Raw genomic sequence first — 15,385 nt, 5'->3', positions numbered from 1 at the left:
TAATCCTTGTACGGTCCGTACCTACTTGACTTCTCAGTCTGAGTTAAGGCGCCCTTATTGCCCCTCTCCGCTGCCTTCTGTTCTTTCATCATCTCGAAATCACGATACAACGAGAGCCGTCCAGCCGCTACGTCGGTATGTGTTTCAGAGTAGTTGTACGTCCCGTATTCTGCTGCTTCCCTACAGCTTAGTTGATTCGGCTGCAAGGCCACGGATGGGTGAAGTCTGTGATGCTCTCTCAGCCGCCATCGAGAGAATGAAAGTGAAGCCCCGCCAGTGACCTGGAGAGGAGCTCGTGCATCGCAGTCCGAAGAGCTCCACCAAGGAAGACGATTGTTTTAAATTTCCTTTTCATTCGTTCGCTTCCCTCCGGGCTCTCGAAGTGTCGAGCGCGGCTTCCGGTTCCCGAGTTTCGAATGAAACGTATGCCAACCACCGCAGCTGGCCCTACTCTTCTCCTGCGTGGTAACCACGGCAAGATGAGAACTGCCTGGTCCCGCTGAAATACGAAACAGCACTACAGCAGCGATGGGGAAGTGACCTGTCCGGGAACCTGTAGTGTGTCACGAGCATCCATTCACTTTAGCTCGACCGGTGAATACTTGGATCGGGGTTAACCAGAGCATAGTTGCACACTGAACATGTTTGCCGGAGTGATCGTATACGTCTCTCGTAACAAACGGCACGGCTTACAGAGACCCCAGTTGGCTGTGGCCGGTGTCACACCTTGACTGCGTTCTTTCGTCATCCGCCACGCTCCTAAGCTGTTCAATGGTCATGACTGAAAAACTCGCCTCCAGTGGGAGCAACTTGCACCCCCTAATCAGTCTCCCCGTAATGTGGGCCAGACTTCTTTGCCATAACACCTCTCCACTCGATAATGGCTCATCGCACGGCTGGCTCACCCAGGTGAAATTCATGGCCCAGTGGCTCGGGCTGAAAAAGATCTGCATTTCAATTCTAGGTAGCTTACCACCGTAACAAACACGGGAATCGAAGACGAACAAAGGAGGATACACCTGACGAAATCTGAGGCCTTCAGAAGACGCCAGAAGTCATGCATTCTCACACTGTGGGGAGCGCGAGCTCTGTATGATCCACAGTAGCTGTATGATAGTGAACAATCTTCACAAGGCAGCCTCTCAAGGGCGCTGTAGAGTGTGTCTTTTTTTCTACTTCGGAGAGACCCAAAACAGTGATCTCTTGCTACATGAAGGCAATCAACCCCCCGTGGAAGCTGAAGTCAAAAACACTACGGGGAAAAGAAAATAGGAAAGATATTTGGACGGGCGCAGCTTCAAACAACAGCTGCGACGAAGAGCTCCTTTCTGGTGGGAAAAATACGGACAAAAGACGGGACAGAAGGCGCTCCTGCTGATGAACAAGCAAGGGAGACACCAAAACTGTCCCTCATCACAAATGGCTAGAGAATCAATAGGAACGTCTACATAAGACACGTCGAGTCGGTGCACGCCTTGCTCTCTTGAATTTTTTCCCTGTCAGCTCGCCAAATGTTTTGGCGCTGAATGGAAAAGAGACTTCAACACAAACCTGAGCGCCAGTCATAGGGAGACAACGATAGTCCACCTTTGACGACAGAGCAGACATTCCTCCCCCAACAGCGCCGGAAACGAAGGCTCGTTCATCCGCACTTTATACTGCTGTATAGCGTTGTCACATGAGTTTAAAGAGCGTTGGAAAGGAAACCACCGGGCAGCTCAACCGCTGGAGAAACTTCCTTCAGTCTTTGCTTTCAGCGACAGCTACCTGCATATAGTGTATATCTTCAGGAGATGTATGTACAAGGCAAAACACACTTTTGCACAAAGACCAGGCGTTACACATAAAAGCGGTAGTACGTATAGCGTTGCTACAGCAGCAACGCTCTTGCCCAAGCACCAGCGTAGTCCAAGCCTGAGACCGCAAGCGGCGTGAAAAAGGAGTAGACAGACAAAGTAAGAACATCTTGGACCCGTACCACAGCTCAATACGGTATCAAAGAATGTATGCGCTGTATGTGGCAGATGCTCACTTGAGCCGAACTGACCATCCTCCTTTATTTGAGAATTCAAACACCGTCGGAGTGTAACTACTCCTTCATTATTTCACGTACGCGCGTATCTACAGATGCTTCGAAAGCAGCTCCCCCTCTATCTAACACAGAACAATTGCAGCTACATCTACACTGGAAGAAAGATGAATGTATTCCTTAGGACCTTACGCCTCAGCTAGGAGAGTCTCAATTTCCTGCTCCGTCCATGATGATGTCGGAAAGTTTTGAATGAAAATCATCATCTGAGACACACAGAGAGCAACGAAGTCCCCCGCCCATCTCCTTCCATTAGGAAGTTGCACAGTCTCTCACTACAGATAGACAAAGGTCCTCGCCTTCATACTTCCGCTGGGACAGGGATGTCCAAACGTAAGGCTCTTTGGATGCTGCTGGCGTGTATTCTCTGAATGCTACTTCGTCTGCATTCACATCTCTGGTCGCGCGATGTAGATGCCGTTACTTAACAAGCACACATCTGAAGAGTGGATACATCAGAGCCAACTCATCATGATCTGAGAGGGAGGAGTCTAGAGAAAAAAATGGTCAGAAACATCGAGGAAATTCCTGAGGACGATCGATCAGGCAGGACTTGGAATGAAACGGGGGGCTTTGCACCGCTTTCCTTCTCTCAACCGATTCGCAGCCAGTACAACAGCAGATTTCAACCTCTCAACCGTTCCTTGGAGACGTCAGCAATGAAGCACGAATGATAACAATAATAATAGATATGTCTTCAGACAGACTCGCCCCCTCCAACTTCGATATCTCATGTGTCTGTCTGCTGTCGTAGCCTCATAAACAAAGACCCTTTGGATTCCGGCTGTCTAACAAACAAGATTCATGTACTCCATTCTAGCTTCCTATCTTGATCAACCTACACTTCGCTCTGGTCTTTCCTTCCTATTCACTGCAATGTTGCCTCTCTAGGGCAACCGGTAAAACACAAGAGTGTGATAGGCAAGAACATACATTCAGTAGCTTTATAGAACATCACAGGAACACAGACAGCACGGCATACACGATGACTGAATACTGCTGCTCACGTGGGTATCTAACTAGATACCCAGATAGCAAATGAAGGCCGTCCATCCTAGACAGCTGGTCGAGCATTCCAGTTCATTTCAAATTGTAAAGAAGAACGCTCGTCACACATGTACCTCGAGAGGAAATAACTTCACGTAAGAAAACCACTCGCTCTCTCACTCACCTGCTGGAAGTTCATTTTCTTCAGTTGTGAAGACCAATAGACAAGGAAAACTGCAGGCAGTATACAGACATTCAGAAGGAACTCCATGCCACCCTTCTCTTCCCTTCTCTGGCGATAGGCAATGACAGGATGCTCACCACAGCAGCTTGGCGGGAGACGGAAAACTGACATAAACTAAGCATCTAAAACAAGACCAAACAGACAGTCACCCACGCTAGGCGTAGCTTTTTCTACGCCACGCGGGTTGTCGAGTGGGGCTCTCGTCAGACCAGAATCTACTGTCTTGGCCGTCCCTTTTGTAGTATAGGCAGAGACTTGATGGCTGGGTCTTCAATGTCTTCCTACACTTGAACCCAAGTTCGGGGATGGATTCAAGGCGCACGGTAGCCATAGATATAGATGTATGTACAGATGAACATGTGTATGTATTTGAGTGTACCAACAGTCGACCGCTTGATCGGAGTGTTTAGAAAAAGTTAAGTGAAGTGGAAGCTTCTGTCTCTTTACCAAAGCCAGAGTGACTTTACAGGGCAGGACTCAGAGGAGCTACGGGGAGGCGGGACGATGCAAATGAAATTTCAGTGAAGCTACGAACGCCGAATGACTTAGACATCGAAAACAGCAATGAATATCGGGAGGAAATTCTTCATTTAGATAAGCAAGGACAGAAGCAAAACGGGCGACTTCTGTCATTACATACAAGTTGATCACGTCATTCATCCCTCATCCTCTGATTCTCATACGGACGTTTTTCGGCTGCTACTAGAGGTTAGTTCACACAACCTTTGGTAGGAGCCGAAGGATGTGGGTATATCTCTGTATCTTCCAGACCTACCTGCGCATACATAGACGTGAAAAGTACTGAATCCCTCGGCCTGTTCGGCAATGTATGTATCCCAGAGCCGAATGACACATCTCAACGGGAACTCCCTGTGAGTATTTGACAAGACACTCTCACATCAAGGTGGCGTTACTAGAGGAGAAAAAGAAGAAGGAAGGCAGGTGCCTTACTGTGGGTAGGACAGGAGAAATGGAAGGAGTAGAATCACCATGAGGACAACGGACACTGAACGACGTCGAGCAGAGGTGATGCTATCTGTGTGTTATTCATGTCCAACAGATATGTGATTCTCTATGTTATACGGCACCTAGTCAGCATCGGGGTGTTAGAAACAGAGACACTCAGACTGACGCACTGAGTGCTGAGAGAAAGTCCACGGTTCACAAGCCAGAGTTCTCCAAAAAAGAGTGCGTAGACAGACAAGCTTGATGACGATGATGATTGAAGAGAGACATGCAACTGGGAGAGAAAAGAATATACACCCTACCGGTGTTGCATCCCATCTTTCTTACTCTACACGTTAAGCGCCCCTCATGCCAAGCCCTATCACGTTATAAAGGGAATCGTTTCACCTTTGTTTGTTTCAGGAAGACTTTGTGTCTAAAGAAAGCATCGGGAGGTGGAAAGAAAACAAGAGGACGACCCGATTCTCAGAGCCTCCGAGAAGAAGTTGTGCCTCATCCCCCAGTCGCCGTGGCTTCCACTCAGGGAGGAAAAAATGGAAGTGACAGGTGGTGTATGAAACTTCCACCGTGTAACCGACGCGCAGCTGACCGGCCTATGTGAGTAAAGAGGATGGATATTCTTAGCTACACGGACAGACACATCTCGACAGAGCTCTAGATTTCCTTCATGTCGGTAGCTGAGATGAGCTCTTAAGCTAGGGTAAGCAACTCGAATTGTAGAAGCTGACGTTGACACCTTGACTTCGATCCTGACTCCACGTCTTTCAGAAAAATTCCCAAGGCCCGACGACATACCGCATGAGAAGGCAATTCATCCATCGGAAAGACATCTGGAGAAAATCGACGCCTTGAGAAGTTAGGTGTACGTACAGTGGCTCTGGGTTAAACAAGCATCCGACATGGGAAGGAACAGCATCAACACAAATGTAAGGCCAGATAAACATCGTGAAGGACCGATCACAACACAGCTCTACCGAAGCGCAGCAACTGAATACTGTTCGACATCTCCTTCTATATCCTTGGAAAGGTTACTCGGGGAAAGTAACAATACACCCTCCTCCCGCAACTACCAGGACAGCTACGAGCCGCTTCACGAGCAGTCAGAGAACTGCACTGGGCTCTTCTACTAACGAGAAGGATGATTTCAAACCGCACGACTTGAACAGACTAACCCACCCTCTCCTTCCTATGTGACCTTTCTCTAAACGCAAGAACAGCAAAGAATTCTCAGCAACTATCTCCGACTCTGCCTTGTAGTGTGACATGTATTAACGAAAACAAACCTCAACCCACGACATTCTACGGAGAGACATAAGCAACTGGACATAGCCCTCGTGACTCTCTTGACTTGGAGTGTGTGAAACAAGGAAAGGTGGAAGAAAGGAGATATACACAACAACGGCTGTACGTGTGTGAGGCGTGGCCGTAACAAAAGCCTTCCCCCACTCACCGTCAACTCGCTTGACGATATCCGTTAGCTTGAGAACCGATTTTTGAATGCCAGGCTGACCAAAAGTGAAGTGATCCTTATCCAAGCACGGGTACATGCAAAAGAAAACAAGACATACACGACGCACTATGAGCATTCGTTATCAACTCTACGGATCTCTCTTGAAGAAAACGCAGTCACAGAAGGTTTGTTGTTCTTCTACAGGAATGACTGAGCTATCAAGGCATACCACCCACACACCGCAGAGACCCCTCCCTCGTGGGTACCAACAGAATCTATGTCTCTATACATATAGATATATATATATATATACATACGTCCCAAGCCATGAGTGAATGAATGCCTTTTCATGTCCATCACACCGGTGTTACGACTACAGAAGATTCTCTCACAATCACGGTCTTCCCTCTTCACTTCCTCACCCATACGCGACCACTCTATCTATCTATATCTTCTTGCTCTCTTTCTCGTCTTCCTCGTCTTCTTCCTTTCTTTTCTACCGGAGATTCAAGGCTCAGACAACACGGAGGTTGGAGAGGACAGCAGAGCGCATACACTAGACCTGCTCCATGACGCTGATCCCCTCTCTTCTATTTCTATTTCTTTCAAGAAAGCGATGAAGATAATGCTAGGAGAGATCTTATGAGAAAAGAACAGGGAGGTCGAGAGGTGGTCAGTCACGATACACCTCCTCACAAGCTTACTTGAATGTGAGCGAGGAGTTTCGAAAGACACCAGAAAGAATCAGCCTCAACTTCATTTAAGATGTCTGAAGGAATCTGATCAGGGGCAAAAAGAAAGACGGAGAGAGAGGAATAGGAGTATACAAAGAAGAGAGAAAAACCAGGGTAATAGAAAAGACCTCTGTCATCGCGAATTGCTAACAGATAGAAACAAAAGTAGTAGTAGAAAGGAGCCAACTGAAGGGCTGGCCCATCATGATGTGTTATATACACAGTTATACAGAGATATAATATATACACACATGTGGGCCCTGGGATGCCAAGACGATATATACTTGTATACACAGAGTGAGAACAGATATACGTGTATAGAGAGGTATATAGAGACTAAATCATACCAAGCATTCCCAGACGACACAAGGAAAGCAATCAAGAGACGTAAAGGCGGAAACATATCTCAACTAAGCTATGGTGATAAGAGGAGAGAATGTCAAGAATGTCTCCAAGTGGCCGTGGTGTAGAGAATGCTAGACGACCAGAGATGCCTACATTCAATGGATGAGAGATGGAAAGAAATCCCCATCAGTCTAAAACGTTTGCCGATCATTGCTGTACTCAGAATAGTGCTAGAGAGAAGGACGTCTTCCGTCAAGAAAGGAAGTTTTGTGCCTCGAGTAGCAGCGATTTCTCTTCGTCTCTATCTCTGTCTACTCTTGTGAGTCCCTCCCCGCTCTTACCTCGTCAATTGACGCAGTCTCAGGATCTTGTCCTGCAGACAAATAAAACACGAGACATCTCATCAGAGACACACCCTCGAAACGAGAGAAGCAGCAGAGAGAAGAAAGAGAGCAAAACAGTGGAGAGAAAGAGTAAAGGGAAGGACTACAGGGGACGGTGAGACACCGCATGGTCACACACACACACTGCCTATATTAACGCATGTAGCTGTAGGAGACTCATATCCACCGTGATTGGATAGATTGTATAGACAAGTACGCTGAAACCACGCGTAGATGTGAATACAATATAGATGCAGAGTGAGGCAAGTCAAGTAAGATAGATATCTATAGATTCGTACATCGATAAGAGAAATGTATATATACTTACAGAAATGGACATCGACAAAAAGATAAAGAGACGTGGAATAGATATCTAGATACGCAGACTGGATACCTGATTGCACAAAACAAACTAGCTATGAGCAATGAGTGAAGGAACAGAACCAAATGAATTGTGAGACGAAACTTGACAACCTCCCCTAAGAGACTGAAATTCTCATCTCTTCTTCACTTTCCTCATCACGCAGGGATCCACAAACAGAAAAAACAAAGCTAGTGAAGAAAGGGCTTTACGAAGAGATTCTAATCTCGCATTTCGCAAACTTCTTCTTTGTAATCGGTCCTCTCACCAAGACTACTTTCCAGGAAAACAGAGATGAAAGGCGTGATGAGGTCATTAATGCCCTGCACGAAGCAGCAGACACACATACGGAAAGCACACTAAGGTGAAAAGATAGACAGAAAGATGAAGAAAGAGACACCAAGTGAGATACACACCAGAAGGAACATTCATTCGTACATACGCCTATCCTGTTGGTATAAGATACCAAGCGAATCACGAGAGCATCACCACCAGTACCACGCCAACATCGTCCTTTTGAAGAGCCGGAAAAGACTGAGGTATCACTCCAAATGTGTTACTCCTTTCAGTCCCTATCTCTCTCGCCGGCAGACACAGAGATGAGCTCTGATTAAATTCTCAATCACCGAGAATGAAAAAAACAGGAAATTCACATTCACGCATATCAGGTACTAAGCTGTGCCGTGGAGACACACAAAAGCAACAAAACGCTATCTATCTATCTATCTATAACTTCACGTCCCCATGAAATACGTACAGTTGGCTTTTCCACCTTCTCTAACAGCCGAGGTCTAAATCACAGACAGGAACAGAGATTCCTCTGGCGAGACGTAGGAGTAGCTCATTTTCATTGCCGCTATTCCTGTCTGTTTCGCTCTCTCGCTCGTTATCCCTCTTCTTTCATCAGAGCAACGAAATGTTGGAGAGAAGAAAAAAACAAGAAGTCGATAGAGATGTCTCCTCCCCGTCCTCATGCTGTCGCGGTCCAATAACGACCGAAGAGAGATATAGCTTCTTTCTTCCTCTCTCTTAGCACTTGAGAATACACAACTCACCTGACGTTCACCCATCACCATATATCAAGAAGAAAGAGTCATCAAGTTTCACTTCAACAGACTCCTTACCTGGACGTAGCCACTCGCAGGATTCTTCACTGCCCATAAAAACAGAGCTCTCTCCATACACCTATTGTCCAACCACAGCCGGGGACATGCACACGCAGACACACACACATATGCGTACATAGTACGTATTGAATAAGCGCATAAATAGGACACTGTACATATGATACACACATGTACATACATATAGATATATGCGAAGAGATGGATGACTCTCTGTAAACTTCTTCCTATGCAAAGATGTGTACATATGAGAGGGCAAAGAGGAATACCTCCTTGGATCACATCTCGTGGATTTGATGTTCGCCTAGCAGCACGAATGAAAGAAACGACGAGCGACTGTTTGTTTGAGAAAAGGACTCTCTTCAATGTCTAGGTGTGCTGCAAGTTTTTTATGCCAGGGCTCGGACGGAGTATAGAAAAAGAAAGCAGTCTTCTCCTTTTACTTCAACTCCTTAACGAGATGATGGAGAGAATAGAGATAGAATAACAATAACTACCTGCCCTCCACTGCCTCTCATCAATGAGGAGAATGTTTGCACCTCCAGCTCCTCCCTCTCGTCCCTCCTAACTGATGTCGGCCGTTAAGTAAGCCCTACGCGTGATAAGAAGAGGACCCCTTCCTATCAGATAAATGACCGCCGGTAACCCACCACTTCTTTACCTCTCTAAAAGCATCTTCTCAATCAGGGAGAGGAATTTGCCGTGTTGTTTCATGAAAACCTCACTCACTTTTCTATTCTAAAAGCTCGTCGCTTGCTTTTTCCGTTAAAACACAGTCAACAGCGTGAGGCACATGCTTACAGGCGGAATTTCTGAAGAAAATACCGAACGCTATCACCACCGGAGAGAGGTGTCTCACTTGACGGGAGTGCACATGCACACACCCCCTTCGAACAGACAGACGGACTCTTCTAGATCGACGAATTCCTGAAGCTAGCTAAGAGAAGGGACCTGACTGATATCATGACGTTTTTTCTTATGAAGAAGTTCACTTTCTCATTACCTGAAAACATCGATTTGCCTACCCGTACCTCTGGATGCGAGCGTGAGAAAAGAAGTGAAGCCCTGAGTGCGTCCGTGGAAGATCTACTCGTAGTTGACGTAACAGTTTTGATTCATCAAGAGACAGTGTTTCTTTATGATAGTAATGCTGAAGAATCACATATAAGAAATAGATGGAGAGCTACAGTGAAAGTAAAGTAGAAGAGTCATGTCTCTCTCAAAGAAGAAGATGTTATGATTGAAGAGAAACAGGCCCATAGACAGAGGACTGATCTCTGGCGGCCTCTCCGCGGAATCTAAATATGTGCTGTATGTCTGATAGCAGTGGACAGGCCTACGTGAATGGTAAAAGGGATTTTGCGTGTGATCAGTGATAGGCATTGTACGTACTGTCACTAAAAATAGGTGCACGCTGGACAGAGGATTTACAAAAAGACGAAACTATATTGGAGTGTATGTACACAACCACATGGCGGGAGCCACGCTCTCAAATGCTGTGCTTCTAGGCTTCCTTCATCATCCTTAAGGACAAGATGAATATATACCCGTTATTACCGTCAGAAATGAATTACATGGGGCTTCCGTACGCGACTTCTGTCTTCTCCACAAGGCAAAAGGTTAACTAACTACCTTAGTAACTATTGACACAGGTAGTTGTGTTCAGTTTACATAGATGAAGCTACCGAGGTATACACCATGGATATACATGGGAATAGAGAAAGACATAGATATACGCAGGCTACGAGGATGAAAAGAGAAGAAAGGTCACATGAGCCCTAGGGGAGGCAGTGAATGAACAACTCCAAACTCGAGAAGACCCACCCAGCAGTCTCATGATAGAAGAACAAAGTGAGTAAGAGACTCACCTGAAGCAATTCGGTATATTCACTTCGCCGCTTCTTTAAGACTGAACATGCAAGGACAGTTCGTGAACAGTTGGAGACAGAAGAAAGGGATGGCAAACTGCCTAAGACAGGCATGGCACCCGGCCCACACCCTGTTCTCCGAATGCACGAAGAGCAAGACACGACATGCTTGTTTCCCACAAACACTCATTCCTCTTCCTCCTCCTACACGTCTCTCCTCTCGAGGGAAGACTGACTTCGATGTTTTGCGGAACCCTCGGCAAGAGAAGGCAGATATAGATATACTTGATGGTCTACATAGAGAGATAGAACATCTGGACTAAGTTACGTATGCTGAATCTATCTATGGACATGGAGAGGCTGACTAGAGAATTGCCGCTGCCCGAGCGGAGTAAGAAGAGAAAGAATGGGAAGTATAGAACGTTAGAACTCCCCTCCTCCTGGCCCTTCAGGACTCTGAAGACGTTGCATACAAAGGCCAGTAAACATAAGACGAAGAGAGAGAGAGTCTGATCACGGCAGATACCATTCTAGTCCCGATGAATCCCCCTGCCGCATTCCCTTCCTTGCACGTATCCGCGGCAATCGCCTTCTAGACTCATCCAACCTCGTCTTTCTTTCAGGAGGGCTACCAGGAGGCAGCACAACACATTACTAGGCGGCGTTCTATACAGAATGTTGTATGTCTATACTAAGCATCTCTCTGGTGACCATACGTACAAATACAGATATGTATATACATACATATAAATACAGATAATGTACGCTCCTCATGGTAGGCGAGTGACATCTCTGTATAAATACCTGTTTCAGTCATTGCGGACATGGATTGCTCTATACCACGATTATTGTCTAACTGACCGTCTCCCCTTACCATGGTGGATACGATCTCGATTGAGAGGAAGGTAGCCCTGCACGCATCACGACAACACTAAGCAGCTGTACATCAACCCGAGGAAAAGACACGCCTTTATCAAGTAAGACAAATGAGAGCTCACCCGAAAAGTACAGATCTCCCGTCTGCAGGAAGACACTGATCGAGTGAGTTCGTACAGATCCAGTGAAAAGCCATCCTCGGGCAAAAACTCAAGAGCAGCCCGTGAGATCGACATAGGTGCCTCACTCATAGATAGATGAGACACATATATGAACACTAACTGCAAATCCAGTCCTAAACATGGCTTTATTTTCATACATAACACACCTACATATTCATACATCCATGTTGATACAGGTAGAGTGTCGCCTAGCGGCGAGAAAGAGACTGCATGCATGTCATATCTCTATGTACTGCCGTTTCAAAGAATCCTTCTTGGTTCCATGGCGACACAAATACACACAGGAAATCAGACCAAATAGAAGGGGACAGTTCTTTCTCTGAGTATAACGTTTAAGGAGAGTGTTGTGTGGCTATACGTAAAGCATTCCTCAATGCATCTACGCACTGAGAGATGTAAGCAGATTATGAGCGAGTCATTTCAGATTCTTCACCTAGTTTGTGCCGAGATGACGAAGAGAAGAGAAGCTAAGACATTCTTACAAGGACAAGCCGCCAGGAATCGCTTCGGATCCAACGAGGGCAGCACGCTGGTACTCCACTCCATAGCAAATGTCTCAACTCTTCTATCAGTACATAGACACAAACAAGACGAAGTAGACACCAAACTCTACATGGTTTCTTACGGTTCAGAAAGTAACAGAAAGAGACTCTCCATAAGAATTGAGGAGTATTCTAGAGGAGATGAAGAAGAGACGTAAAGAACAAGGGACTGTTTACTACCCCCACGAAAACAGGTAGTGCACTTTCTTTCTTCTATCTCCGTCTCTCCCGAGTGAACTCAGGCGAGATCGGTTTAACTTCTTCTCTTGTAAGCAGGATGTACAGGAGCTTTCTCGGTGACCATGCAGAAATACCGAAGTGCAAAAAAAATCTCAAGTGGGGGTTCCTGAAGGGAGTTGATCCGAAGCACGGATTTCAAGACATCACAAAGGCTATCACCGGCCACGTCAAAACAAAGTGGCGATATGTGTGTATCGAATCTACGGGTATGGTGTAATATGAGAGTTCCTCAACTCCCGCCTTTTTCCTGAATACTCATGATACACGCATGACGGAGAAACAAAGGTATTTCTATCTCGTGTACAGAAGACGCGCTGACTCTGTCCCTTTCGAGAAGAAAACATTCTCTTCACTGGTACAATTCAAATGTCTGCTTTGACCTCAGTCTTTATCATAAGCTCCGCATACCAATTGCACTCGTGACCCAAGCACTTACGCCTATCTATCTACCTATCTATGTATCATCTACACTTTATCTTCTATACGGGTATCTATGCATGTAGATTCTCAGCAAAAGACAGGGGGAAGTGACGACTTACGGAGGTCAACATCCGGTTTGGCAAGGACGGCATGAAAGCGTTCTGCTCGTACCGTCAGTTTGTTCTCTTTACCTCCCTCCCCTGTCGTCTTCCTTGGCCTCGCACCTGCATCAAGCTTTCTCTCTCCCCCTCCATCCTTCTTTTCTTCTTCGTCCTTTTCTGCTTCATTCTGTCCCTCACTTGGCGACTCTCTTCCTGTTCTTGCAGGCCCGGTATTCTCTCTACCCCACAGTCCCTTTGTTTTGCTTCCGAGATGAAGAGAAGAAGAGGAAGATGCAGAAATACCTCGACGTGGTTGAGATGAGGCTGAGGGGGCTTCGGAGTCGCGAGACAACACTGTAGGGAGAAAAGACGGGAGAGAAGAAGAAGAGGAACTTCGGTATGAGAGAAAAGAGGTCGCAGTCGAAGAAGATGATGACGTGGGATTTGAAGATGAAGAAGAAGATGACGATGTTGAGGAAGAGGAAGATGAAGAAGAGGAGGCTGCCCCTGACGGAGGAGAGCGAGTGAGAGAGGAAAAAGAAAGAGGAATCATCCTCGTTGAAGTGAAGAAACAATCTTCCCGCCTCTGCTCAGACGTCTGAGCTGAGAGGACGGATAGGGAGAGAACGAGGTATGATAGAAAGTTCGTAGAAAATGAGAAGTCATGAAGAAATGGTTACTCATGAGGAAAGATGTTAAGGGAGAACGTTGGGAAGGACTGCATGCGATACCCACCGGAAGCTAAACACGTTCTGCTTATGATTTCCTTTATATATCGCCTTGGTCACCGTGCTACTTTGTCCAGATGGCTGACTTAAGTTCATAGTCTCGAGAGAAGAAGATGGCGATGGCTTTCTTCTCAAGAAGTCTCTCTCTCTCTGAATTCGGGGAGGAGATACGCCAAAGGAAGTGCAAAAAAGAAGAAGGAGGGGAGGCTTACAGAATCATGAAGAAAAACCTTGAGCACCCTTTACGCTGCTACATTGATGATGGTCATCTTCGCATGCGTCGACAGAAATAGTGATACTAGAAGAAGACAGCTCCTCCATGCTTCTGCACGGTGCCACCCCAGGGGTAACGTGTAACAATGGTTATCTCCCCCTTTGACAAACAGCCGGCGGCCTGATGTATGAACAAGTACGGGAGAGGAGTAGCTGCGCCGTGTTATACAGGTCAGGCTGCATGCTACCAGAGAAGCAAGACTTGCGAACTAGAATCGCTGTGGTATGTACAGGCCGTTGGAACGACAAATTTTGTCCCTTCAACATGCGTAGAAAAGCCAGAGGCGTCCTCCCGTACGGACTCGCCGACAGCAGAAGAGTAAAACCTCTATCGTACGGTCAGAAGAGAGCAGACAGGAAGCCCAGGAAGTGTCGGCCGAAGCAAAACGTCAGCCCGGAGAAAAGGAGTGGAAGAAAGAGCAGCACAGGTTTCTGGTGGCCCCTTGACCGCTGCTGAAACAGAGAGCCCTCTCCCAAGGGCATCAATAAAAGATATCGATAGGAGCCGTTCTTGGAGTACCCAGCGCCGAAAGACAAACGTGGAGCGAGCTTATGGATTGGTAGGAAACATAGACGGCAAATCTGCTGGAGGTCTCGATGATGAAAGGGTGTTTAACCCCGCGCGAGAGGGGCTTGATGTCATCTGATGAGCAGGAGACCCAGCTGGCTCATCCACGTACTCGTGTCACATTTTTCGCCTCAGTGAAACCGAAGTGTCAGATGTGTGGAAAAAGAGTGCAACAGAGAAAAAGCAAGAGGGCAGAGAACAGCCGAAAAACGATCCACGCTCGTCACAAATGCCCGGACCGTACTTCATCAGACGGTATGAAGAAAGAGCCGAGCCAAGGCCCTGCCCGTTGCTGGGAAAAAGACGAGCACAGGACGCGGCAGGACAGAAGGACGCAAAAGGAAGAAGAACAGGAACGCGAGGGCACTCTCTTCACGAAGAAGGCATGAGATGGAGCAAAGAGGACGGTGCTTCGGGACCAAACAAGTGCTTCGTCAGAGGAGAGAAGATTACAGCTCCTGAAATATTCAATAACGTCGACGGAGAGAACGAGATTCGGGGGGACAAACTGAGGAGGAAACACAGATCACAGTTCAAACGATACCAGAGTGGCTTACAAACAAGAAAAGTTCGGGCGACAAGATCGGGGAGACCTCAGAGTAACGTGACATTGAAAAACGCGCCAAGCAGCTAAGAGAAAGGGTTAGCATCGTGGCTGCAAAGCTGAGGTGAATACGTGGAAGAGAGGCCGAGCAGCCCTGCTGTATGTGAACATGTATTTTGGAGAGCGGCTGACGGAAATTGACAACAAATAGCCTTGGCGTGCCTCGTCAATTCGCATGCACAAACCCCCCGATGGTTCTCAAGCTAGAATCCATTCTGCACGCTCGTTCCAGCCACGTACGGTGCCGTCCGTCTCTTGTGGCCTAAACCTGAGAGTAAAGGCAGGAAGCGCCATTCAGTT

The 15,385-nt window shown here is 46.8% G+C and overlaps 1 protein-coding gene across 1 annotated transcript; it reads right to left on the bottom strand.

Moving 5' to 3' along the window:
- Nucleotides 1-1,455: 1,455 nt before the first annotated feature.
- CSUI_000489 (tbc domain containing protein) lies at nucleotides 1,456-15,385 on the bottom strand. Its single transcript, XM_068060723.1, has 15 exons — nucleotides 12,931-15,385; nucleotides 12,092-12,174; nucleotides 11,426-11,462; nucleotides 10,552-10,592; nucleotides 9,715-9,833; nucleotides 8,684-8,744; nucleotides 7,828-7,882; nucleotides 7,157-7,188; nucleotides 6,433-6,515; nucleotides 5,737-5,812; nucleotides 5,082-5,163; nucleotides 4,096-4,190; nucleotides 3,261-3,310; nucleotides 2,222-2,295; nucleotides 1,456-1,551 (listed from the first exon to the last, which is right to left on the bottom strand). The coding sequence occupies exons 1-10, from the start codon at nucleotides 13,463-13,465 to the stop codon at nucleotides 5,761-5,763; spliced, it is 1,098 nt and encodes a 365-aa protein (XP_067927315.1). The 5' UTR covers nucleotides 13,466-15,385; the 3' UTR covers nucleotides 1,456-1,551; nucleotides 2,222-2,295; nucleotides 3,261-3,310; nucleotides 4,096-4,190; nucleotides 5,082-5,163; nucleotides 5,737-5,760.

Source organism: Cystoisospora suis, assembly GCF_002600585.1.
Source record: "Cystoisospora suis strain Wien I chromosome Unknown contig_186, whole genome shotgun sequence".
NCBI lineage: Eukaryota > Apicomplexa > Conoidasida > Eucoccidiorida > Sarcocystidae > Cystoisospora > Cystoisospora suis.
The sequence above is the reverse complement of the archived record's forward strand: the minus strand, read 5'-3'. Positions and strand labels throughout refer to the sequence as shown.

What these genes read in the sequence shown, in the direction of transcription:
- CSUI_000489 (XM_068060723.1), bottom strand. Translation starts at nt 13,465, where the DNA reads ATGATTCCTCTTTCTTTTTCCTCTCTCACTCGCTCTCCTCCGTCAGGG. An exon ending in AATATACCGAATTGCTTCAG is followed by an intron (nt 9,834 to 10,551) that starts GTGAGTCTCTTA and finishes GTGATTCTTCAG; the next exon opens with CATTACTATCATAAAGAAAC. An exon ending in AGACTGCGTCAATTGACGAG is followed by an intron (nt 6,516 to 7,156) that starts GTAAGAGCGGGG and finishes GCCCCTGATCAG; the next exon opens with ATTCCTTCAGACATCTTAAA.